Source organism: Prionailurus viverrinus, chromosome B1 (genome assembly GCF_022837055.1).
Source record: "Prionailurus viverrinus isolate Anna chromosome B1, UM_Priviv_1.0, whole genome shotgun sequence".
NCBI lineage: Eukaryota > Metazoa > Chordata > Mammalia > Carnivora > Felidae > Prionailurus > Prionailurus viverrinus.
Window position 1 is genome coordinate 196,671,611 of NC_062564.1, and position 26,668 is coordinate 196,698,278.

Genomic DNA, 26,668 nt, shown 5'->3' on the forward strand with positions numbered 1-26,668 from the left:
AAAGTGTTTTTTTAAGATCTTTCTATGTCCTACTCCTGAATCTGTAGAAGTGCATTAATCTTTGTGTTAAATTGTAAGAAGTTGCAGTGATAAACTAACCCAGAGACACAGATCCTTCTGAGAACTTCAGCTCATTATTTGAATGAGAAATTATAGGTAGTGGTCAATGAGACTATAGTATGTGTGGTCTGCGTTCACTGACTAACATTAATAATGTACTCGGTGCCATACTGTGGGACAGGGAGGAAGGGTCGGATGCTCTGGTCCATCATTTTCTTCCTTCAGATACATAAACATACACGTGCTTGATATGTGATAAGGTTACTGTTACAGTGAGGTTTTGCGTGCATTTGAAACTTCCTAACTAGAATGTCCTTTAAGGAGCCTGAATTCATGAGGTTTCCACAAATCATTCAGGCTCCTAAATTAAAATGTAAGAAACCTTCATTTCAGTATAGAATTTTTAAATTGTCTTCATCATGTTTTGGAACTGAAAAGAACATTGAGCTCTCATTCATGCAGCTTATATTTATTAGTGGCTGCTGTGTGTTAGTGAGCTTTAACGGTTTGGAGTTCAAGGAGGCCTCCCAAATGCAGGGACAGGTCTCAGGAGAGATAGCTGGTCTCTGCACAGATCTCTGCGGTGCAGTGGGAAGAGCCCTAGACTGCAAATGAATTCATCTGAAGTCGTTGGCCTGGGGACAAGGTCATCAAGTCCCACTGAGCTTCGGTTTCCCGATGCACCAAGTGGGGTCACCAGTACCTACCACAGGCTGCTGGTGAGCTTAAGTGACATGTAACACATGATGGCACTCAGCATATCAGGGGTACCCAAATGCTAAGTTTGATTTTAGTATTGCTCATATTTTACCTTTTTTTTTTTTTTTTTTTTACAGCATGGCGAAAAGGAAAAAGTGTCCTCTTCAAAGGACCTGAAGCATGTTCACACAAAAAGCGAACCAAGTAAACCTGCCCGGAGACTTTCCGAGTCGTTGCATTCAGCTGATGAAAACAAAAATGAGTCCAAGATAGAGAGAGAACACAGAAGACGCACATCCACCCCCGTCGTGGAGGAAGGGGCACAGGAAGAGGCTGACGCAAGAGATGGGAAGAGGCAGGCAGAACGGTCAGAGGTTGGCACCGAAGAGCCCCAGAAACAGAAGAGCACACTTAAAAATGAAAAGCATCTAAAGAAAGATGATTCTGAAACACCACATGTGAAAAGCCTACCTAAGAAAGAGGCAAAGTCCTCAAAGGACAAGCCTGAAAAAGAGAAGACTCTGTCAGAAGACAAAGTGTCTATGAAACATAAATATAAAGGTGACGGTCTGCATAAAACGAGTGAGGAGACGGAGCTTCACTCTTCTGAGAAAAGCTTAAAAGTGGATGAAAATACTCAAAAGCAAAGTCAACAACCAAAACTGTCTTCGGATGATAAAACTGAACGAAAAAGTAAACATAAGAATGAGAGGAAATTATCAATTTTAGGCAAAGATGGGAAGCCAGTTTCTGAATATATTATAAAAACAGATGAGAATGTTCGTAAAGAAAACAACAAAAAAGAGAGACATGTTTCAGCCGAGAAAACTAAGGCAGAACACAAATCAAGAAGATCAAGTGATTCTAAAGTTCAGAAAGATTCTCTGAGTTCAAAGCAACACGGAATCCCATTGCAGAGAAGAAGTGACAGTTATTCAGAGGACAAGTGTGATATGGACCCAACTAATGTAGATAGTAATTCGAAACCAGAAGAGATGGTTCACAAGGAGAAGCGAAGAACAAAGAGCCTACTGGAAGAGAAGCTTTTGTTAAAGTCGAAACCAAAAAGTCAAGGCAAGCAGTTAAAAGTAGTTGAACCGGAATTACAAGAAAGTGTCGCGAAACAAGTGACCACTCCAAAACCAGATAAGGAGAAGAACGCAGAAGAGATCAACCCAGATAGACAGCGAAAGTCTAAAGTTGAAGACAAACCTTCTGAGGAAACTGGTGTAGAAGCTGTATCGGACAGTGCCGCTTCTTCACACGGGGTACAGAAGGACTCTTCGAGTCACAGAGCCAAGTTACCACTAGCAAAGGAGAAATATAAGGCTGAAAAAGATTCAGGCCCCTCCAGACCTGAAAGGAAGTTATCAGATGGGCACAAAAGCAGAAGCTTAAAGCATAGCAGTAAGGAAGTGAGAAAAAGGGAAGAAAATAAATCAGATGACAAAGATGGTAAAGAAGTTGACAGTAATCATGACAAGGCCAGAGGGAATAGTTCGGTTATAGAAAAGAAATTGAGTAGGAAGTTGTGTGAAAACCGAAGAGGAAGCTTATCCCAAGAAATGACCAAAGGAGAAGAAAGATCAGCAAACACCTTGGGCACCACCAGTAGTTCCTCCATTCAGAGACCAAAAAGGAGTGGTGATACCACATCGATGCCTGAACAAGAGCCAATGGAAATTGATTCCGAGCCAGCTGTTGAAAATGTGTCTGAAGCATCTAAAACCCAAGACAACAGCAATACTATCTCTCAACAAGACGTTGACTCTGAAAATGTTACGAAACAAAAAACCGCAGTCCTGGTTCTAAAGGATGAATTAAGAACTTCCACAGTAGACTCAAAAACAGCAGCTCCAGCCTGTAAATCAGGACGTGGAACAGGAGTTGTTAGTAATTCTGAAAAGCACGCTGACCATAAAAGCACCCTGACCAAGAAAGTGCATATCCAAAGTGCTGTGTCCAAACTGAACCCTGGGGAGAAAGAACCCATTCACCAGGGAACTCATGAAACAAATACAGACTCCGAAACTAGTCCTACACCGTTTCCTCGAGCCCCGTCCGACAATGACAAGGCACAAAAGAATTTGAAAAATACAACCAGACCCCCCGAAGAACATGCTGCCCAAGGAGATGCTGATCGTGTACATTCCCCAAATTTAGATGCTTCACCATCCTTAAGTTCAGTAACTGTCGTGCCTCCAAAACAGTCTCCTGATTCGGACGTAATTCCTTTGGTTGACGGGAGGACTGTTTTAGAAGGCGACCCAGCCAGCCCCTCACTTGTGGAGCACTCTGGTATTCCTAACACAAGTTTGACTGCTAGGGAATCACAAGTCCTTTTGACAGGTGACAGCAAAGAAAGTGGGGCAGTTTCCACAGTAGATACACCAGCAAAAGCAAGCGTGGATAGCAAAAGACACATTCCAGAAGGTTACCAGCCCACTATGTTGCACAGTAAGCAGGGACAAGTAAACATGCCTGTTGGTAGCAAGTTAACTGATGCGAGGATGGAAAATGAGAGTGTTAACGCAGAAGATGGCTTGATGGACGTGGCCAGGAAAGAAAGTGACTTAAGCACAGAGCCCAGTTCAAAGCCGACAGTGAGAGCTGTGCAAGAAAATGGCAAAAAGCATGGCGTCACTGTTGACCCAGTGCTCGGCACGCGGACAGACAAAGCTGCCGAGACAGTTGTGCTCAAGTGTAGTAGTGGCCCAGGTGAAATAGAAAACACATCAGTTGATGTTGAAAGAAGGACTGAAAACAGCGAGGTGGACACCAGTGTTGGATGTAATGCCGCTTCCCCAGTTTTGCAGCAAAGGAGTGGAAATGCTGAGGGTGTGACTGCCGGGCCTGGCAGAGCAGAAAAGTCTTCTTTTGCCACTAGTTCCGAAGGGAAAGATGAAGGTGTTCCCTTCAATACCGTAAAGGCGGGGGATGCTACAACCACGTCCTCAGAAACAGGACAGGGTGAGGTGGCTGTGCCCTGCATGAGCATTGAGGCAGACGAAGGCTTCGTAGCAGGTGTCTGCTCTGGAAACAGTCCCCTTCACGTCGGGGCAGAAGCCAGCGAATGCACTGTCTTCGCGGCGGCCGAAGAAGGCGGAGGCGTTGTCACAGAAGGGTTTGCCGAAAGTGAAACCTTCCTCACAAGCACCAAGGAGGGAGAGAGTGCAGAGTGTGCTATGGCCGAATCCGAAGAAAGGGCAGCAGACCCCGTGACTGCTCACACAGTAACAATTGAAGACAATGTCAATAGTGGGGTGACAGAAGAGAAAGATGATGCTGTCACCAGCGCCGGCTCTGAAGAGAAGTGTGACGGCTCTTCACGTAGTGCATTGGAAATGGCAGAAAGAACTGTCACCTTTATCAGTGAGGTTGAAAGCGATGGCGCGGTGACAAGTGCTGGGACAGAAGTAAGGGAGGGCTCCTTAAGCAGTGAGGAGGTGGATGGGTTCCAGAGAAATGTGACAAGAACGGGCCCCAAAAAAGAAACCGAGGGGACCGTGACATGCACCGGAGCGGAAAGGAGAAGCGCTGCTTTTGTCATGTGCTCTGTCACAGGCGCAGAGCGACAGGAGGAGCGTGTGGTTACAGGCGCAGCTGTGGCCCTGGCAGGTAATGACGCGCCACCAGGAACCAGCGCCCCCCAGGACGGAGACGCTTCTGTGAATGACGGCGCGGAAGGTGAGAGTGCCGTCACCAGCACTGGGATAACAGAAGAAGATGGAGAGGGGCCAGCCAGCTGCACAGGCTCGGAAGAGGGCAGCGAGGGCTTTGCTCTGAGCTCTGAATCAGAAGAAAATGGAGAGAGCGCAATGGACAGCACGGTAGCCAAAGAAGCCACTAACGTGCCTTTGGTCGCCGCTGGCCCATGTGACGACGAAGGCATTGTAACGAGCACCGGCGCAAAAGAGGAGGACGAGGAAGGTGAAGGTGTGGTGACCAGCACCGGAAGGGGAAATGAAATCGGGCATGCGTCCACCTGCACCGGGGCAGAGGAGGAAAGCGAGGGGGTATCGATTTGCGGAAGTGCCGAAGAAGGGGACGGTCAGATTGGTACTGCGGCAGGGTGCGTGGGAGCTGAGGCCGGAGCCACCGTCACCAATGCCAACGAGAGCAGTGTTGACAGCTTGAGCGGTGCGGAGAAGGGCATGAAAGATCCGGAGATCTGCTCCAGCGCCAAAGGCGTCGTGGAAAGCAGCGTGACCAGTGCAGCTTCAGGGAAGGGTGACGTGGCCCCAGTTCTCGGAGGTTGCGAGGCTCCCATGACCAGTGCAGCTTCAGATCACAGTGACAGTCTGCTCACCAGGAAGGAAAAAGTGGACGACACCACTACTTCCACTGGCTTGGTGGGGGGCAGTTACGAGGCACTCGGGTCGGGTGCGGGCCCACAATGTGAAGCTGGGCACATGTCGCCTGGTGGGAAGGAAGACGAAGGAATCATCACCTCTGGGGAAAATGAAGAGTGTGATGGCCTTCTGGCCACTACAGCCAGTGACACCATTACCAACCCAGCTGGCGTAGCTGGGGGCAAAAGTCCAGGCAAAGGCTTGCTGATTTCCACCAGCACGACAAACGATTGCACCCCTCAGCTAAGCACAGTTGCTGATGTACGGGAGGGTCATTCAAGCGCACTGAGAGGTGGGGCAGATCGGGAAGGTGCCGGCATAAACGGGGAAGAATTCGAGGCCCCCATGCCCAGTGCGGTGTCAGGTGAGAGCCAGCTGGCTGCCGTGAGAAATGAGGACAAAGACGAGTGTGCCATGATTTCCACGAGCATCGGCGAAGAGTTCGAGGTGCCGATTTCTAGCGCGACGACCCTCGCGTGTGCCGAAAGTCAGCCGCCGGCGGCCGCGGCGGAGGACAGTGCCAAAGGCGCCGGCTCGGCGAGCGCCGACGACTTCGAGGTGCCCATGCCCAGCGCGCCCACGCAAGCTGAAAGCCCCCTTGCCTCGACCAGCAAGGAGGAGAAGGACGAGTGCGCGCTCATCTCCACCAGCATAGCGGAGGAGCGCGAGGCCTCCGTGGCAGGCGCGCGGCCCGCCACCGCCCTGGAAGAGAAGGACGGCAGTGCCATCATCTCCACCAGCTCGGGGGAGGACTGCGAGGGCCCCGTGTCCAGTGCCGCCCCGCGGGAGGAAGGCCACCCCTCGGCTGTGCGGGCGGAGGAGGTCGGCGACACCGCCATGATTTCCACAAGCACCTCCGAAGGCCGCGAGGCGGTCATGCGGGGCGCTCTCCCACGGGATGATGAGCGGCCCACCGCTGCAAGGACAGAGGACTCCAGCGACACGGCCATCATCTCCACCAGCACGGCCGAGTGCGTGCTGCTTCCTGCCGGCCTCGACAGGCACGAGGAGAGCCCGCTGACCGCCAGCGTCGCTGACAGAAAAGACCCCTCGGCCGCCAGGAGGAGCCGGGGCGAGGCCCCGACGCCCAGCCCGATGGCCGCGAACAGCCCTCCACACCCAGCACCGCCACCAGGGGCCAGAGCCATGGGCCCCGAGGACCGTCCCTGCGAGGTGCCACCGACAGTGACAGAACGGAGCGAGAGCCCTTCGCCCCTTGTCGGCTTGGCAGAGAGGAGCACGTGGCCGAGCTCCATTCAGAGAGGGCGGGGGGGCCAGGGGGCCACCGCGGCAGGGCATGACACCTGTTGGGCAGGGAGGGGCGAGCAGAGGGGAGCGGGCGCACCCGAGGATGGACAGGGGCGGACGGCCGGGGAGGCCTCCCTTGGGAGCCGCTGTTTGCCAGCAGTGAGTCCCGGTGCCGGGAGGGCCAACAACGTGCCTCCTGTCCCAGACGCTGCAGCGCGGCCGCCCTCTCCTGGGCACTGTGGGCCGGCCGACCCCGGGAAAACCACCACCAGTGAATGTGTTAATGGCCAAGAGTCAGAAACTGGTCCTTCCCACGGGGCGCCCCTTCCAGCTGCCTGTGCTGTAGCTCCGTCGACTCCAAGACGTGAGCAGGACTTGACTGTGACAAGTGACCACAACGGCAGACGGACAATCCAAGGGTCCAGTGAGAAAGCAGGAGACAGCAGTGGCATGAGGAAATCATTCCAGGAGGAAAGAGACCTCAAGGTCATTGTTCCTCCTGAGGAGAATTTGCACGATATAGGTGAGACTCTCCCTAATTGCACATACTAGCGTTTTACAAAGGTGATTGCACGTAGAGTATGTTTAAAACCATCTTTCAAAAGGCGGGTTTGCTTCCAGGATGTCACAAAATAACTTCTCAAGTAGGAAGATTGAGCTCAGAACCATGGGTTTAAAAACTTAAAACCTTAGACACGTTTCTCATGTGCCAGGAGAGCAGAGGCAGGAAGCTGGGGGAGGGGAGGTCAGCCACCCGTGTGTGATTTGCATGACTGCTGCAAGCTACTAAACCTTGAAGCCTCGGGTTTTTGTCAAAATGAACACTACCTTACAACAGCCCTGTGAAGTGAGCATTTTCTTACCACTCCATTTACACATGAGAAAATAGGTTCAGAGAGTTTAAATAACTTGCATGGTACTTAGGGCCCTTTAGAAAAAAATTACTTCCGAGCCTTAGTTTTCCATCGTATAAAAGGCGGATAATAGTGCAAAAACAAACACGATTCAGCCCTCATCTAACGTCCTATAGATTTGCGATGAGTGTCAGTTCAGTCCGGCTGGCTACTTGTCATCAGGGGAGCACAGTATTTTTTAACAGAGTTTTTCATTCAGGTAAAGTGAGCTTCTGGTTTGGAATTTGAAAGACAAAAAGAAACGTGTTCCCTCCTGACAGATCTCAGAGAGTAGATGTTGGTAGAAACAGTTGGTAACTTTCAAAGGGGTAACCTTTAGGCTCAGTCATTCACTGTGCCATCCAACTTGGGACACCCTGTGCCAGCCAGGACTGTGCTGGGCTTTGGGGAAGGGGAGCAGCTGTGAATCCAGCTTTGCATTTTAAGTAGGCAGGGACGCTCTGATGGCAGGCGCTTAGATGCTGTGGAAACTCAAAGGGACGTCGTGGGCTAGACCTGAGGGAGTCAGGGACGTCGACTTCTTTTCTGTGGGTGTGTGAATTAGAGTGTTCTGGACTTTTAAACTGCAACAGCCCTTAGATGTCATCAAATACAGCCTCAGGAAGCTGAGGCCAATAGATTGAGTCCTGTTCATTATAGGGACTTAAGGGGCATTAAGAAGTGTTCCAAGGGTTGAAATAAGGGACTTGAAATTTTTCCATTGCTTTTTGCCTGGGAAAATTGAGTGTTCTGCCAATTTTGTTTATTTTTGACAGAGGGACAGAGAATGAGTGGGGGAGGGGCAGAGAGAGGGAGACACAGAATCCGAAGCAGGCTCCAGGTTCCAAGCTGTCAGCACAGAGCTTGACAAGGGGCTTGAACCCACAGGCCACGAGATCATGACCTGAGCCGAAGTCAGACACTCAACCGACTGAGCCACCCAGGCGCCCCAAGTGTTCTGCAACTTTTTATGCATTAACCATTGCTACAGTCTGCTACTCCTTTCTCCCCTGCTTTGTTTCCCTGAAGGAACAAGATAGAAGAGGTTTGGGGCGCCTGGGTGGCTCAGTCAGTTGAGCGGCCGACTTCAGCTCAGGTCATGATCTCACAGTTTGTGTGTTCGAGCCCCGTGTCGGGCTCTGTGCTGACAGCTCGGAGCCTGGAGCCCGCTTCGGATTCTGTGTCTCCCTGTCTTTCTGCCCCTTCCCGCTTGTGCTCTGTCTCTGTGAAAAATGAATAAACGTTAGAAAGAAAAAAAAGTAGAAGAGATTTTAGCAAGGAAAAGCCCGCATCCTCTTAGAGAAAGGAAGGATTTTCTTTGGAGGCTTCTGTGCAGGTGGATGAAAGAACTGGAGGCCACAGTCACAGAGGGACGAGGGCGAGAGAGAAAAGATCACAACAGGGATAGGACTGAGTCTTACCAGAGAAAATGCCATTTTCTTTCTGTCTGCCTCCCGGTTTCCTAACTTTATTTTCAACTCTGCTGTGTCAGGGTGAAGCAAGCAAAGTGAATCTGTTCATAAACATGTTCTTTGTTGAGAATATAGCTCAGCGGCCCAGAGTTTTTTCTTTTAGGGCCAAACTTGATGCAGAACACTGTAGAAAAATATTTGGAAATATCACGTCTCCAGAAATAATCTTCTGTTATTCTTTCTGGGCAGCCATCTTAACAACGAGAAACAATTTCACCCCCAAACTTAGCAAACGACTCCTGCCTTTCAGCCACGATTTTTCACACATCCTCCTTTTGTTGTTTTCTACTGACAGCAAAATAAAACAGCGGAGGAAGAGGTCACGGCAGGCTAGGGAACAACATTGTTACCTTTTGATTCAGCATGTTTTTGTTTTTGTTTTTTTTGCAAGCAAATTCTTAAATTGGTAAATGGTTTGGCTTTCTTTAGGCACTGAAGAATCTCCGTCGAGTGTTTTGGGAGGATGGGCACTGAAAGGCAGCTTGAAAACTGAGGTATGGCTGACAGTTCAGTTCCACTGGGCTGCACGTGGTGTAAGTACTATCTCACCACGCGTAGACGTGTGCATCCTTCAGCATCACACGGCTCCTGTTCCCACTGTACTTTGGACGTTTACACGTTGTCATGGTCATGTCCTGTGCAAGGAAAGCTAATAATCTCAACACATAGTGCCGTCATCAGTTCCATGTACTCAAACCAGGAGTCACCCGCAGTCTCGGTGTCACCCTACATTTAAGCCATTGCCAGTTCCTACACGTTCCATGTCCAAAATGTGACTTGAATCTCTGCAGCCGGATCTCACAGCCCCCTCTGAGTGTGTGAGACAAGGTAGCAGTAAGCACGGGAACGATGCACAGTGCAGAGGACGGTCAACTTACCAGCAGGAGCAATGGTGCGCAGACAGGAGGGCTTGCAAAGAAGACATTTGAGTGGTGGTTCACAAGCAGAGTAGGGGTTTACCAGAGGGGAACGAAACGGAAAAGAGCCTTGCAGGCAAAGAAGTATGTTCTGGACGTGGAGCAGGAGGGCAGTTGTGAGCCCCAGACGCCGCAGCGGGGCGGAACGGAGGCCTGACGAGGGAGGGGACATGATGGGGGCGGGGGGTCGTCTAGTGTGTCGTATTACGGTGGCGTTTCACTTTTAAGGGGACGGGGCAACCACTGATGGATGAAATATGAGATTAGACTGACTTTCGTTTTCAAAGTTTGGCATGTGTTCGCTTTCAATTCTGCACAGACTTGAACGTGGTCTTTTATATTGTTACAAGATGCAAGATGCCTTCATTACCTTGAGGTTAGTCTTGCCTTCTTGTCGTCAGAACCTCAGTTAACTTAGTGTTTTATGGTGCTTTGGACTTTTTAGACATTTGTACCATCAGAGGAAGAGAAAACCCAGGAAATTCTAGCAGCACCAGAAAGTCTGTATGGGAGACAGCCAAGTGGAGCAGGTAAGCCCTTTTAAGTGGTTGTCCATGTTACTGTTTTCCTGGTCTACAGTTTTTACTTTCTGTTGCAGCTTAAAATCAGTAGCTGATTCATAATTATAAAACACAGGCTATATGAATTTTATTCTCACTTTTTAAAATAGGTTGGAGAGAGTTCTTTCCTATTTCATTTTTAGCATATACTCTTTCTTATCTTAGCATATACAGTTTCTCATCAAACTGACTCTTTGTCAGTTTCATGTAAGGTACTTGTTTAAATCTCTTCTTACCAAGTAAGTGTGCAAGGAGGCAAACTGCTCTGGAGCAAACTCTTGCTCTTTCCCCAGCACGTGGCTCCCTGCACCTTCCTGCCACGGAAGATGCTGTCACAGGTCCTTTCCAAAAGCTGGAAAGCCCGTGCATCCCTTCAAAGCTCTGCTTGTTGTCCCTTGGACTCTGGCTGGGCCCCAGTGAGCACAGAGCTGCTCCCGGCACACACAGGCTCCTCCCGGTCTCTGTGTGCTGTCTCCAGGGTCCACTGCAGGCTTCATAGGAGAGAGCCCCAGGATTTACAGCAGCTCCCAAACTCTGGTCTCGGGACCCCTTTCCATTCTAAAAAATTATTGAGGATCCCAGACAGCTTTTGTTACGTGGATGATACCCATTGGCATTTATCAAATAAGAAACTAAAACTGAGTTAATATCACCAGCTCACTATAGGTTAAGCACAAGTAACATTTTTTTCATGAAAAATAGCACATTTTCCAAAACGGCAAAATGTGCCAAGAAAAGTGACGTTGTTTTGCATTTTTGCAAATCTCTGTAAGTCTGGCTTTAATAGAAAGCAGTTGGTTACTCGGGGCTGTTTCTTTATTCAGTGTATTGCTGATTCTGTCTTGATTGAAGTATATGAAGAAAACCCAGCATCACACTTAAATGGTTGGCTTTTAATAGCATTTTCAGATAATTCTGGGAACATTACATGTCCTCTAGAAAAACTCCATTGTGGACTCATGAATTTAAAAAGTTAATAACATCTTAGTGTGTTGACAATAGTTTGGACTTTGTGGACCCCTTGATGGAAGATCTCAGGAGTCCTAGGAGTCCTGGGACCACACTTCGAGAATCACTGGGTTAGGGAAATAGATATGAGAATGGTGACAATGGATAATTATTTCTGGTTTGTTTCTAATCGGTACTGTAACATCTCTTCTGGTTTGCACATCAACCAGGGAAAAAGATACTAGGAACTTGAGAGTATGTGACCAAATTTAAGTCTGTTCTTTTTTGTTTGTTTTTAAATGTTGGAATGTCCATATAAGCCACGTAGAACGGTCAAGGTGATTTTGGTTGCAAGTAACAGAAACCCTGCCAATGTTTATGGGGAATGTGTGCGCTCAGCATCTTAGGCAGTTCAGCTGCTAGAACAGAATTCCATAGACTGAGTGTTAAAGCGACATATTTATTTTTCATGGTTCTGGAGGCTGGAGGTCCAAGTGAAGGGGGCCAGCGTGGTCAGGTTCTTGGTAAGGGCTCTCTTTCTGGTTATGTTCTCACATGTATGCATGCAGAGAAGGAGATTTCCTACCTCCTCTGCTCTCCACAAGGACCCCACTCCCATCACAGTGTTCCACCTTCATGATATTGAAACCTCCCAAAAGCCTCACCTCCAAATACTATCACAGTGGGGACTAGGGTTTCAATATATGAATTTGCGGGGGACTCAAACATCCAGTCCATAGTATTCACACAACTGCAAAGTTCAGGCAGAGCAAGATCTCGGAGCATGATGAGGTCCCCAAAGACCCAATTTCTTCCCTTTCCCTCAGCCCCCAACAGAGATAATTGCTTTCTCATTTGTGAGCCTTTAGAGAAATATCTTTGTCCTGTCATTCCTGGCCAAAATCCTGAGACTTACTCTGATTTCAGCTTACATACCTTTGTCCACTCTAAACTAACTGCTATGACCAGATGAATATGATTTGCTGGTTGACTCAAAGTGAATCAAGTGCTCTCTGGTCCTGGGGTAAGAGTAGAGTTAGTGTCTTTGGAAGCACGTAGTATCTGAGACCACGGTCTGAGTTCTTGGAGAAGGGGCTAGGAGAGCAGCTATTATATTTACTATGATGACCTTGGCTCTTTAAATTACTCCCCCGACAAACATTAGTAAGCGGGGTTCCTTGTGAGTACCAAGGAAATGGAGGTGGAGAGTATGGTTCCTGTGCTCAGGGAGTTTGCAGAAGTAACTGCCAGTGAGGAAGGTTCTCTGTGTAAGACAGATACATGCATGACTGGTGGGGCTAGCTCTGCTGGGAGGGCCTTGGGGAGGGCCTGGCTTTAAGCTGAACCAGTCTCTCTCTCTCCCCTTTAATTATAGAAAGTAAGATACATAGAAGTGCATAGCAAGGTTTCCCACATTTCATGATACCCACCTTAAATATAATTCTGTATTTAAACAAAGATGAAATCATAGTATTTGTAGTGTTCTGTAATTTTTTTTTTTAACTCGGTGTTAGCATATACAGATTGACTTCATTTGTTTTAACAGCTGAAAGTAGTCTGTAACGCATTTTCCCATTTGTTAGAGCTTTAGTGGTCTCCAGTTTTTATGGTTTTTACTATTATAAATAAAGCTGCGATGAACTTTCATAGGCATATAGTTCTGTGTTTCCCCCAAGTATTTCCATGAAAGAGAATCGAAGGGTCAAAGAATATAGAAGGTTTAAATTTCCGTAAGTGCTGGTCACTCCCCCTAAGTTGGAGCCAAATTATGGAAGGATGAGCAGGTGTGCATTAGGTAGACAAGGCGACAGAGGAGGACGACGTGTAGGGAGCGGTGTGTGTGGATCCTCACCCAGGACTGTCCAGAGTGGTCAGAACAGGGACCCTCCAAGGCAAAACCATCTGAAGGCACAGCCTCCAGAGTATGTGATCTCAAGAGCCTTATAAGCAGAAGTATCAAATAGTCCTCGGGGAATCACCCCAAGACCTGAGAAGCCATTCATGGTGACATGTTAAAAACAGTGACTGGGGCGCCTGGGTGGCTCAGTCGGTTGATCGTCCGACTTCGGTTCAGGTCATGATCTCACAGCTTGTGGGTTCGAGCCCCGCGTCGGGCTCTGTGCTGACAGCTCAGAGCCCAGAGCCTGCTGCAGAATCTATGGCTCCTTCTCTCACTCTTTGTCCCTCCCCGGCTCATGCTCTGTCTCTCTCTCTCTCTCTCAAAAATAAATAAACGTTAAAAAAACCTAGATGCGTTAGTTAAAATTGGTCTGTATGTGTTAGAGTACAAATAATTAACATCCCCTTGTTAATTGTCAAAACCTAGATGCGTTTATCCAAAACCTAGATGCGTTAGTTAAAATTGGTCTGTATGTGTTAGAGTACAAATAATTAACATCCCCTTGTTAATTGTCAAGGTGATGTTTTTGGATTCTGAAGTCTTTTTTCCCACAGTATAATCCAGATGACTTCACTGTGTTTAGGTACGATTCAGTAAGAGATCTACTTACGTAAAAGGAAGTTGTTTAAAAGAAAAATGTGTGTTCTGTCATTGTTGAGTAGAAACAGTAGACCTTGTACTTCAAGTTTCCAGAGAATATAAATAGACCATTGCTGTTTGAAGGGATAGAATCTGACTTTTTGCTTGATGACATTATTTTTAAATGAACCCGTGTCACTTTGCAAAGGTCTCCCTTTCTTCTAAGCTTCAGATCACCAACATAGTTAAATAGCTGCAGCGATTTGATGGACCACTGCCATTATTATAAAAATGCAGACAACAATAATTCCTGTTTTTCTGGCATAATGGCAGACACGAATTGTAGAAAACAATTGGTCAGAATCTCATAGTTCACAAGGCAGCTAGGCCACTTAGCGGCATAGCCCCTACCTTACCTTAGAAAGTTCTCAATTTGTTTCTCTGTGGTTCAGAAACCGTATTCGGTTTCCTTATTTCTCATTTTTGTTTTTGAACAGCTGGACCACAGGGGGAGCCTTTCTCAGTGAATGAATCACTTAACGTAAGTCACCGTCATGGTTTGGGTTTTGTCGCGGGGTCTGGTGTTCTGAGAGCAAATGTATAGGGGCGTCTCGCAGAAGGGCAGTCTTGTGCATTCTTTAGGAGACAGGAGGCTGCTTGTAATGTGCCCTCCACTCGAGAGCAGCACGCTGACTGCTCTCGCTGCACTGACTGCCAGCCAGCATTCAACTGTGTCCCCTGATGTCGTGAAATTTAGTTGTTTTCCTCAGAAGAAAAGGGTCTCCCTGAATTCAGCAGTACCACGTGCTAGTGACTCCTTAGACCAATGTCTTGAAGCATTTAAGGAAACAGAAGAAGGCCTGCGTACCTCAGACTAGGAAACTCACCTGGTAATTACTAATGCAGTCCTTCAAAGAACTATGAACTTTCTATTTTTTATGAATGGTAGCAAGTTTGATCATTGGATTGCGGCCTCTGAAATTATCCTGGTGCTGTGGACAAAACCGTTTGAAAACTACAGGGCGTTTTATGTTTGGGGAAAGCTTTTCTGAAGATACTCAACTGTGATTGTCATGCATACATATTCTTTCCCAGCAGTGGCTGTCATAATCCCTTTTGTGCTGGGAAGAAATTTTATGTCTCTCTTAACGCACAAGGGACCTGATATCTTACCAGGAGAGAACATTTTGTAAAATGCTTGCAAGTTGCAAAGAGACACATTCTTGCCAGTGCCCCCAGAGAACTGGGGGAGCTCTGCACCAGCAGATATCAGAGGGCTAACTTCACCCCTTTGAAACATCCTGTATGGTAGCTGGAAACTCCTCCACAGTCAGCTGAGTGAGAAGGAAGAGAAAAAAGCCCACTGGGTTTGGTTCAGCTTTATCCTCCAAAAGGATTCCAAATGTGGAGGCCTCCACCCCGCCTCATTTCCCTGAGGCCTCCCCCGGCAGCTGCCTTTCCCCAGTCAGGGCATCACTGTCCTTTCCAAGTATTCATAAAGTTCTGTAGCTAAGATTTCGAGTGTTGTAGGGTATTCTGAGACTTCCCTCAGCTAAAAAAAATAAAAGCACAATTGACAAGATTTGCCAGAGAGAGATGATGACAGAAAGACAGAATCCTTCAGCATTTTTAAATAAAGAGGGGGAAAAAGTCATGAGGGATCATTGGATGGGAAGAGAATTCATAGAAATCAGAAAATTCTTCTTACCTCCTACACTTTTACCATAACCATTTTAAAGACAAGGAGAGTAAACACAGTGGGATAATAATTTGTTAAACCAAAACTTCTTCAAAAGCACTCTGCCCTTATGCCTCTGGGTGAAATTTATTTTTTAAACTTTTTTTTTTTTTTCTGGGTGAAATTTAGTTTTTGAACTTTTTTTTTTTTTTCTGGGTGAAATTTGAGCATGTGTTCTAGTCCATTTCAGCATTCCCACAGACTACCAGATTGTGCCCACTATCTTCCTTATTTGTTTTCTCTGCCTTTAAGACTTTGGTGACACAATCTATAAATAACCTTTCCTATGGTATGTTTAGGTCAAAAATTCAGGCTCCAGAACAAATGAAGAAATTCATGGCAAATCTCATAACCAAGAAGGTAAGTTAATGAATTTCTTACTATTGACGTTAGTATTAATTGTGGTTACCATTTGTCGAGGGCCTTCTGTCTGTCAGGCCCTATGCTAATTACTTCACAAAGTCGCTCTTACTCAAGTCATATCATTTGGTAGGTGTTAGCAGCATCACTTCTGTAGCTGAGGAAACTGAGGCTTGGAGAAATCCAGTGTTTGTTCAAGGCCCTCTGGCAGATAAGTGAGTGGTGGCTTGCCGTAAATAGCTACTAGAACTTTGCCGGTAACTTCACAGTGGACTTAAATCCGGCGGGAACACAAAACGCATAGTTCCCCGTGGTCTGTACTGTAAGAACAGTTCCTAGTACTTGTGCTCAGTACTTGTGCTAAGTACCTGTGTTGCCTTCAGACAGACAGTCCCAGTTTGGTAGATCAGGGGTGTCACGGTTATGTGGCTCTTCTCCCGGGAGTCAGGCCTCCACGAAACCTATAGAGGCTGCCAATTGCAGAGGGATTATTCTCCTCTCAAGCAGAACATAGACTTTAGTCGATTCCTGCTGTGGGCACCTTACTCCAAGAATGGGGAAAGAGGTATTTTTGTAACACGTTATGTACCGTGTTTCAAACCAAAGTAAAGCAGCGGTAATTCTACACACTCAAATACTCAGCACCTACTTTTGTCATATCTTAAAATTTGGTATATCTGCTCTATCGGCTTTTTGGAAAAAAAAATGTTACAGATAGAATTGAAATCACATTGTATGCCTCCCTGATCCCAATTCCTCTCTGTCAACCCACTCCAAAGGGAACCACTCTTCTACAATCGCTGTATGTATTTCCCCAGAAAATTGTAGCCTGATGTTGCATACACGGAGAAGCTGACCACCCCCCCCCCCCCCCCCGCCTTATTTGGAGGCCATTCATTCGGCATCACGTCCTGAAGTTCTGTCGTGTTGACGTGTGTAACTCCAGTTACTTGGTTTCGGGTGCTCTTTAGTATTCCACTGTGGGACTAGACCACCTTCATCCTGTTTTGCTTTGGTTGGTGGACGTTTGGGTTCTAGCAACTTTTCCCAATTACGAAGAGTGCCGCCGTGTGTGATCTTGTACCTGTTTCCCAACGCGTAGTCGTGTGGCTGTGACGTGGGTGTGCAGTTGCTGAGTGGCTGGCTGCCTCCTCTGCTTCACAGACTGTGCCCAAGTGTCCCCAGGTGGTGTACCAATTATAGCTCCACATCGTCTCCTATATTTAGTATTATCAGACTCAGGAATGTTCGCTAATCGGAGGACTGTGAAACAAGGACTTGTTTTCCTTGGATACGTCTTCACAAGATGTTGTTACTTGAGCTGGAGGAAAATGGCGCTACTCTGTGTAGAGTCCAGTGACCTTCATCCTTCCACAAACCCATTTACTCACATTTTACAAATGGAAATCACGGAGCTTACCTGACGTAGTTGCCGTGAGGACCCCGTCACAAAGATTTATGAAGTCCTTCCCCCTGCCACACACGCCCCTCAAATAAGTACCAGAATGAATAATTTAACCTTTTTTTTCTTTTTTGTTGTTTATTAATCAGAGATGTCCAATGGCAGAAAAGACAACACAGAAGCCTTAAGAGATCACAGTGTTGAAGCAAATCCTAAAGAAGTGAGTTTTCATAAGAAACTCAAGTATTGCACGGTTTGTATCTAGTGTTTTCACCGGTGCACGGAGAAAGGCTTCACTTTTTTGTATCTATTAAAAATTAAATGAATCTCCGTATCCCTTTTACCTGTATATGCTCTTGTGTTGTGTAAGTAGTTATTGGGATGTGTCCACGTTGTACAGTCAGGAAGGTTAAGTGTTATTTCATACCTGCCTTTCCTTGGCTCTTTGCTGGGCCACTGAGGAGGAGAAGAGCCCTACCGATTCATTTATGACATGCCATTGATTATAAGACACAGCTGGACTTCAGGGATGGTAAAAAGGAGATACTTCTTTAAGAACATATTTTAGAGTTGTTGGATTACAGTATCTAACCAGAAACAGATTTAGATGTTTCGTATGGATTTACATTCAGATCCAAAAAAAAAAAAAAAAGACTCAGGCTCACAAAATAAGTCTCATCCAAATCTAGATGCCAAAAATGCTATCCTGGATTTAAAAAAAAAAAAAAAAAAAAAATTGCATGAAAATTTATTTCAAAGGCTAGAAGCTAATATAATGTGCTGTCATTTCAATAGATGTGGTCCTAGATTGTATTGCCTTTAATATAGTCATTCTTCATTCCAGGTTGAAGAGGAAGAAAGGCAGATGCCTAAAAGAAAAAGAAAGAAGCATTACCCCTCTTCAGAAGATGAACAGGGTATGTAGAATATATATGTTCCTCTTTTAGACATCTTTGAAGATCATATTATTTTTACATCCAAAATACTGGGCAAACATCCTAGAAAATTTTTGAGGGTGATACTTACTTTACAACTCTTGAGTCCAGTTTGTGTCCAGACTGGCTTGGCACCTCAAGGATTTTTCTGGACTTGATCTAGAAACTACATGCAGAAGACCCAATCACTGGGACTGACATAAACCCTGGGTTTTATGGGTCCCTCTGTAACCTGTGCCTGGACCCTGCCAGGGGCCACCAGTTTCCTTATTTTATATCATAAACAGATGCCCCACAGAGCTCGTGAAGTGTGTTAGTGAAGCTTAAATGCAGTAGGCCTTCTGTGCTTCATATTGTTGATTTTCCCACGGTCTGTAACAGTGCCATCCAATAGAACTTGTTGCAGGGGTGGAAATATTCTGCATTTGTTTTGTATAGTACAATAGCCAGAGCCACATGTGGCTGGCTGTTGAGCAGTAAAATGCCGTCAGTGTGAACGGAAGACTGGATTTATAATTTCATTCAATTTTAATTTAAATTTCAACAGTCACATGTCGCTAATGGCTACCGTATTGGATGGTACGGAGACTGATACCTGACACAAAATAGAAATGCAATAAATGCTTATTAAATAATATGTGAGAAAGAATATGTGAAAAAGAATTTCCTTTTTTGGTTAGGAGCACGTAATTATTTTTTAATTCTCGAGTTCATATTTTAGGCACCATTCATGTTATTTTATACACGTTCATAATAACTGTGTGAGTTAGGCATCATCACCATTTTGTAAATGAATTTGTAAATGAAGGTTTGGCGAGACGATGACTTCATTCCCACCAAGTAAATCTGATTCCCAAGCCCGTGGTCTTAATCCCTAAGCTACACCTTCTAGGTGGTAACTCATTGAGGGTGCTAACGTATCTCCAGGAACTCCGTGTGCCCTAAGCCCTTTCCATGGAACCTGCTGCTTTTTTGGTGTCATCTGAGCACTTGTGGATTTCTTGTTTTATTTTTTATATTTTGCTTTCTTGGTTTTGCCAGGGCCACCATCAGTGTTCAGTGCTCAAGTCACGTGACATAAATACATTTAGAGTAACTTTTGGCTTCACTATATCACAAGACTAAAAAAGAAGCTTTAAAGTGTCTTAAAATAGAACTATGCATTTCATTTTTCATTTAGCTTTTATCCCTTTGTGATTCTGTCCAAACTGATTTACAGATGAAAATCCAGATGTCCTAGATTCCAGAATAGAAACAGCACAGTGTTCTGAAACTAAGCCGCAAGATACAAAGGTATTTTTTCCACATATTAATTTTAGGTTTTGGGGCAACCTAATTACATCACTGTGAATACTTATTATGATATTCTTTCTCATTCTCGTATCCTTTTTACTTCATGTATCTCTAATAGTCACTTTATCATAAAAGGTATATTTTTTAGGATCCTGCAAAACAACAAATACTGCACTTTATCATTTTAAGCTGTAAGGGCAGTAACATCACAGTTTATATGTAACCATGGCTGAGGTTTCTGTTCAGTCATATTCACTGACTTAAGGTTTCTAGGTGTTTTCTTCCAAAGTGTCATATGCTACCGATGTGCTTGCACCAAAACATTGAAATACAGTGACGCATCACATTATTTTAAAAATTCAATATTCTGCCTTCTACTTTACTTCCTGGACTTAAAATAGAAGTAGTCCAAGGATTGGCCTCACCCACTGCCTCTCGTTCACATGGTCTTATTCTCCCCTGAGGACTCAGGGAGGCGGCTCACAAATTTGTATTTCTGCCCTTGCTCTCCAGGCCCCCGTTTCTGCATTTCCTGGCGACACCTCTTCTTGGGCACGCTTCCATTTCTGAGACTCAGTACTGCTTTTTGTCTCTTCCAAACTAGTTCTGTCTCCCTGTTCTCTCTTTCCCTAATTTATTTTTTCCACTTTGTTCCAGAAGTATTGAAGTCAGCTTATATCCATACATGCAGTTGAATTCTAGCTTAGTAAAACCAGTTCAGAGTCTCTCTTTTCTCCCAGTGACCAATGAACTAAATAAAAAGTAATGGCAGGATTTTAACAACCAGAGAGGGAGCCATGTAACGTCATGAATTTCAATTGGTCATGGTGAAGGAAAGAAAGAGGATTTTAACTGCATCCCTCCCCCTGCCCTGTGCTGAACAAGAATCCTGAGACAGTACACCTAGATTTGGAGAGACCAGGTTGAAGGGGTACCTTTATATTTTCCCTTCAATTTCATGTAAGTTTTTTCATGTTAAATTTAGGTCAAAGATACCAACCATTTTCACTAAAAAAATCACATACCGATAATATTTTCAATGTTGTAAGACAGAATTCTCGTTTTATATTTTAATTTATGTGGTTTTGTTTACGTACTATGTTAGTATTACAGTATAGCATTTTGATGTTTCTTGCTCAAAACTTTTTTGCCCCTAAGGGATGACTTCATGTGTTGCGAGATCATTGCTCTAAATCAGCCCAGCTGGATCCCCCCAGATTCTCACAGGCACTTTCCCCTTTATCCCTCCCCACCCCACCCCCTACCCCCTCCTCCACCTCCCAACGAACAAAAGAAATCTGTTGCAAATTCCTATCAGTTCTTCTCTGGAGTTTCTCACAAAAAGACAAAATCCAGCCTGAGGGAGGAAGAGTGATTTCTGTTTTGCAGGGGAAAAAAGAATGGCCTTGTTGCTGTAAAGTCTAGCCTTATCTCCTGTGGGTCTACCTTGGGAATTTGTATCTTTTGGTATAGCCTCACTAGCAGCAAAAACAGTTACTTTTTAAAAATTGTGCAACAAACTTCTACAAAAACTCCTAGGAAATACGTTTTGAAATAGAAAGGAAAACTTTGGGAAGGACAAAAGGAGGCAGGGTGAGGAAGCTTCTGGTCTTGTTCAACCTCTCCATAGGAGGAGAACGCAGGAGATCTGGAAGAATTATCTAAAATGAGCTCTAAGACGAACAGCACTGCCTCACGGGCCACGGACGAAAAAGGTGAGTGATACACAGACTTAGATACGTTGCTGGGAGAGACTAATCCTTCCAAGTGTCAGCGTCTCTGTCCCCAGGCTTCGCTGGCCACAGCTGCAGATGACTCAGCTGTCCTTCCCGGAGAATCCGGTGGCTCACACTTCAATAGCCCCAGGGCTTGGGAATCGTTTTGAATTTGGATCTTAACTCTACCCAAAGTACGCTTATCAGTTAGCCAGACTCCAGCGCCTTAACTTGGGCTGCATAGGCCTGAGGATGGCGTGTGTGCGAGTCGGTGACTGGGACCGCGTAGGCCACTTGGACGGGTGTGGTGGCGACGCGGCTGCCCGGGGTCCCCAGCAGTGAACTGAGCTGTGCTCTTTCTGCAGATGAATACAGCGGCGGGGAAGCTGCTGGCGAAAAGACGGAGCAGAATGACGATGACACGGTGAAATCTCAGGAGGTAAGCAGTGTCCTTCCTGTCTTCTTGTTCAGATACGCGAGTACTAACGAGAAATAGAGTGCGTTGAAGGCGATTACCGAAAGTTTTTGCCAGGTGCCTTTGAGGTCGTTTGTTTTTTCAGCGCGCTGGGCCACCGTTTCACGCCGCGCATCGTATCATCGGTGTCGTTGTGGTTAATCTTGTTCTCTTCGTTTTCACTTCATTTCATCCGAACATTTTAAGAGACCTATTTCTGTCACGACCATGTAGGATCAGCCCAGAGCTGTACCTCAGTGTTTAGGTCAGAGAGCAGGACTGCTGAGCCCTGGAGTCTAGACAGGACGAAACGGGGACAGCACAGCCGGGTGCACAGAAGGCCCACAGCGAGTGCTGAATGGGACCCACTTTCAGGAGGGCAGGCCGACCTCCAGCCACATCCCCCTCTACTCTGGGGGATGTGCAGAGCCTGGGGCGGGGGTGCGGTGGAGGCAGAATCCCGCTGGCCTGAGACAGGCCCATAAATCAAGGGAAGCAACCTATACACCAGCCACATCCAGATGACTGTGACCAAGTTTGCCTGACTTGATACAACTTCTGAATAGTTCTCTTTGTTTTCTCACACTTGTGTATGAGAAGATCAGTGGCCTGCTTTATTTTTTTTATAAGGGATAACATTTGGTCACAAGTGACTAGGACTGAATCCATATTTAAGTGCACATATATGTCGACTGCAGAAGTAAAAGCTGACGCTAAGCACTCACTTCCGTTAGCTCATCACCTAATCCCCAGGACTCCATGAATTAGTAGTACAGCTCTCCGTGTTTACAAGGTGACAATGCACGACTGGGAATGGAGCCCTGAGCCAGGTATTTTTTTTTTAAGTGACAGAGCTGGGATCTGAGACCTGCGTCTTAGGAGAGAACTCTAAATCTCATTTGGAGACAACAACAAAATTTTATTGCTCTTTGTTTCCTTCCCCCCTTAGGAGGATCAGCCAGTAATTATTAAAAGGAAAAGAGGAAGACCCCGTAAATACCCCGTGGAAACAGCGTTAAAAACAAGTAGGTATTTATTTTCACGTGTTCTCGGTTCACAGGAAAGATGTTTCCAGGGGGGCGTGGTTGGCTCAGTCGTTAGATTCTTGATCTCAGGGTTGTGAGTTTGAGGCCCACATCGGGCATAGAGCTTATGTTAAAAAAAAAAAAAAAAAAAAAAAGGATATTTTCAAACTGATTTTCTAAGTGAGATTTTTATTTTTGTATTTTTTAGAAGAAGATTGCAAAACAGATCCTGGTGTTGTCACTGTGAGTAATTGCAGCGCATGAGAAATCTGGGAGCATTTGCTCTGGACCTGGATAGTATATACTGCAGCATTCATGTTCTGAACCACTTTACTTTTTTTTAATATTTGGAAAGCATTGAACGAGTTCCTCGAATAGAACCCTGAATAACCATTTAAATAACATTTCAGTTACCAGTAACTTTACATAAACATACTGTTTTTCAGTCCAATCCCACCCTCACGTGTAAGTTTGGTTATATAGAAATTACGTAGGGACTTACCTTCTTGTCATCCTTGATTAAGATGTAGAAAATGGCTGTTGTATGTGATTTTTAGATAATGGCTTCTTTATGGAAACCCTCACTGTGTCTCACCTGTTACTACTCCCTATGGAGTTCCTTTCATGATAAAATGCACCCTGATATCAGTGCAGGAAAATCCTCAGCGATACTTTATCTTTTCTTTGTCTTTGGCCCTTACGTGTACCGTCCAACAAAATCATTGCGTCAAGACTTCACTGCATGAGTTTCAAGGGCAGCGTTATTAGAAGGACAAACACACGTCCAGTGTTTTAACAAAACCAAATGGAACTGGAGTCTCCACTCTGCCACTTCCTGCCAGAGCTGTGCACTAGGCTAGTGATGTGAGCCTCCAGAGACTCCCGTGTCTTTGGATGTAAAGAACTGTAACAGTACCTGCCGTGCTTCTCTCAGTAGAGTTATTAGAAGACAGCAGGACCGAGGAGCCACGTGTGAATGCACTTTACAACGTGTAAGATGGTTTGCCCGAGTTGGGGAATATTAACAGTGGGCCATGCCACGTCCCCTCCGGTGCTCCTCTCCCAGCATAGCAGCAGAGCGGCCGGGGACGAGGCTCGTGGCAGCCCCGGTCCTCCTGTGGAAAGACCATGCGTTCACAAGCACGGCATCCATGTTCTCTTGGTAGACCTAGCCAACGACAGGAGACAGGTTCCACAGATTCTGCCTACGTCGTAGCGATCTTGAACCTTCCTTACGTAATTGCTGACTTTCTTGGTGGTGACAACTAACTGCTGACTTCAGTTTTTTCTTTGTTTAAATTTAGGTAGAACAGTCTCCACCTGGCAGCAAACCAAAATTAACACAAGCAGGTATGCCTCGAGCGTTGCTCTGCACGGGATCTAGGGACAGAGCGGAGGCGGCCGCCTATGGGGGAAGGTTTCAGAGTTTCATTGTTTCTCAGTGAAGTGGGTTTCAACAGTTGCCCTCGTAGCCCTTGGGAGACTCTTGCTACTGGCCTCTCTTGTGACAGGAGCCCTTTGGCTTCAGGCTTCTTGAGGAAGCCTCCAGAGAGGAGGGTGAAGGCAACCAAAAGTAAAATAGGGGCGACACTGCCGTGTCCAAACCATAATTTACTAGGTATGTTTAAGGAAGAGACGGGTCAGGCTGGGGACTGGGCACTCGTACCAGGAAGATAGGAATTGATATTCAAAAGCCTGTTGTTCTCACACAGTTTTGAAAGTAGCCTGTGCAGTTCTAGAGGCAGAGTGCAAGAGATAAAATTGCTTCCGTTATTTTGGTCCTCGTTCCAAGGAGAAAAATACTCCAGAATGTTGACAATGATTGGCCTGGGGTGGTGGGATCATGGGAACATTCCGTGTTCTTTTCGTTACCTGCATTTTCCAGAATTTGTACAATGTGTATATATTACTTTCGTGGTTTAAAACTTTGTACTTAAAACCAACAAGACCCATTGGTGGGTTTTAAAGGATTGGCACAGGCAAAAAGATGAATGTGACCACGATTTGGGATCAAATAAACAGCTGGTTAGATCAGGAAAGTACATGTTCTCAGCAAGGTAAAGCAAATACGTGATTTAAAAACTTCTCCGCATTTAACTGATCACATTTGATCTTGTGATCAAATTCCGGTTTTTCTTGTCTCTTGGAAAATTAAGGTTGGCTGATTATTATTATTATTTTTTTTTTTTTTTTTACAAAGAGGACTTCTTATGTTTGGTTTTTAACCAGTTTTTATTCATAATTTTATAATATTTTGAATCCATATAACAAGAAACCTTTATAACTTGAATCCCCTCGAAAGAGTCTAATCTGAGCTGCGTGATCAGTGGTTTGGCAGCGATTTTCTGAGTCTCGGTAACGATGGCCGGTTGAGGCAGGCTTCTCCACTGCCAGCCTTCTTGACGTGACTGTTCCATCTACATAACTTTAATAACTTCAAACAGCGCCTTAAACTAAACTTCAGATACACCGTCAGAAAGCTGTAACATCTACAGGAAGCATGTATGTAAAGACCAGGCACACACAACCTAAAATCGGCCTCTAATATGTGCTTTTCTCATTGCTCCGATATAACTGTTTACAGTCAGAGCATTCCAGCTAGCATGCACTTGTGATGTGACTCCGAACAAATTACTCACATCAAGTTACCTGGGCCTCATTTTTCCTAACTGTAAAATGGGGATTATAACAGAGAGGGCGCTACACTGAGGTCTCTGTGAGGTCTCTCGTCCTGATGCGCAGCTCCCAGTGTGTCCCGAGGTGTCCCAGATGTCCCTTTCCTCCTCCTTTTCGGGGTTCAGAGCATTCGAGCTAAAAGGGTGGGCTAAGCCAGGTCCTCAGCTTACAGGTGAAACACTGAGGCTTGGGGAATTTAAATAATTTTCCCAGATGGCGCAGGTGACCTCTGACGGGTCTGAAGCACAGATTTGGAGGTCTCGACTTGGATTCAGATGTACTTTCTGCTGGGTATTCTGACTCGAGCTCCGCTTGCCTGATACAAGATGGTGACAGCTGGGGTAACAGGGCATTAATCAGCACTGGTACATTCGGAGACAACAAGCCAGACTGTTGAAAATTGATTTTACACCAAGTATTAATGCAGAGATTTTCCTTTTCTTAAAGATGAGTCCAATAAAGAAACCACTACCCCACAAGAAAGAAGTACAAGCAATGTAAGTGTTAATTTTCTCATCAAGGTCCATCCTTCAGGAATAAATTTAGTAAATGTTCAGTTAACCACCCTTTTCACTTTATCGTTACTGCTTCTAGGATGATGGTGAAGAAAAAGCAGTAGCAAGCGTGCGTCGGAGAGGAAGAAAGCCCAAGCGCTCGCTCACTCTGTCAGACGACACTGGTATGTTTCTGGCACGTTCTTAATTGCGGAGTCTTACCATTTCAAAATCACCTTTTTAAGAGTTTTTCTCTGGATGAGGGAAAATCCAGTGGGGCACAGCTAGTATTAATATTACATAAATATGTGTGAAATGGCTCTAATCCCATGTCAGAAATGGTACATCCCAGATGCTTTTCTGAGTACATGTGGATTTTTCGTGAATGCTGGCTGTGAACTGCCTAAGTAAACTATCGCAAATGTGTTTGAGATTAAGTTAAACAGTTCTGAGTTGCAAGTGCTGAAACAAAAGGAAATGGAAAACCGCTTCTTCTGCCTCCAAGTCCCTCATATCCTACGCTCTAAGTGCCATGACTCTCCTCTGGAAGTGTCTCGGGGAATTGTAGAATCCAGGTGTTACCCTTCTGTTTGAGCAGAATCTTCAGAGCCAGAAAGGAAACGCCAGAAATCAGTGTCTGAAGCCACCGAGGACAAGAAAGACCCGGAGTCTGAGGAGGACGAGGAAGAGGAGGAAGAGGATGAGCCCTCGGGAGCCACCACGAGGTCCACCACCAGATCCGAGGCTCAGAGGTAACGGGGGCAGAGAGCTTCCAAAGGCCTTCACCAGCTTCTCCCATCAGAAAGCAGCTTCGGGTTTCACGGGATTCTCTTTTCATTGACCCCCTCGTGCCGCGGTGTAAGCTGTGTCCTTTCCTTGTGTCTTGAGCAGAGAGCACGTGCTCTCAGCCCTCGCACCCTGCAGTTCTCGGAGAAACCCTCCTTCCAC

General features: G+C 45.8%; 1 protein-coding gene across 2 annotated transcripts in view; it reads left to right on the plus strand.

Moving 5' to 3' along the window:
• BOD1L1 (biorientation of chromosomes in cell division 1 like 1) overlaps positions 1–26,668 on the plus strand; it is a 53,649-nt gene that overhangs the window by 20,354 nt on the left and 6,627 nt on the right. For both annotated transcript variants that reach the window (XM_047855752.1, XM_047855753.1), the window contains exons 10-25: positions 897–6,882; positions 9,154–9,218; positions 10,087–10,171; positions 14,126–14,169; positions 15,666–15,726; positions 17,278–17,348; positions 17,973–18,045; positions 19,283–19,356; positions 20,987–21,071; positions 21,437–21,510; positions 22,475–22,550; positions 22,759–22,793; positions 23,855–23,900; positions 25,674–25,723; positions 25,821–25,905; positions 26,319–26,472. In XM_047855752.1, coding sequence (XP_047711708.1) covers positions 897–6,882; positions 9,154–9,218; positions 10,087–10,171; positions 14,126–14,169; positions 15,666–15,726; positions 17,278–17,348; positions 17,973–18,045; positions 19,283–19,356; positions 20,987–21,071; positions 21,437–21,510; positions 22,475–22,550; positions 22,759–22,793; positions 23,855–23,900; positions 25,674–25,723; positions 25,821–25,905; positions 26,319–26,472 — 7,064 coding nt within the window. The remainder of the gene's footprint in view (positions 1–896; positions 6,883–9,153; positions 9,219–10,086; positions 10,172–14,125; positions 14,170–15,665; positions 15,727–17,277; positions 17,349–17,972; positions 18,046–19,282; positions 19,357–20,986; positions 21,072–21,436; positions 21,511–22,474; positions 22,551–22,758; positions 22,794–23,854; positions 23,901–25,673; positions 25,724–25,820; positions 25,906–26,318; positions 26,473–26,668) is intronic.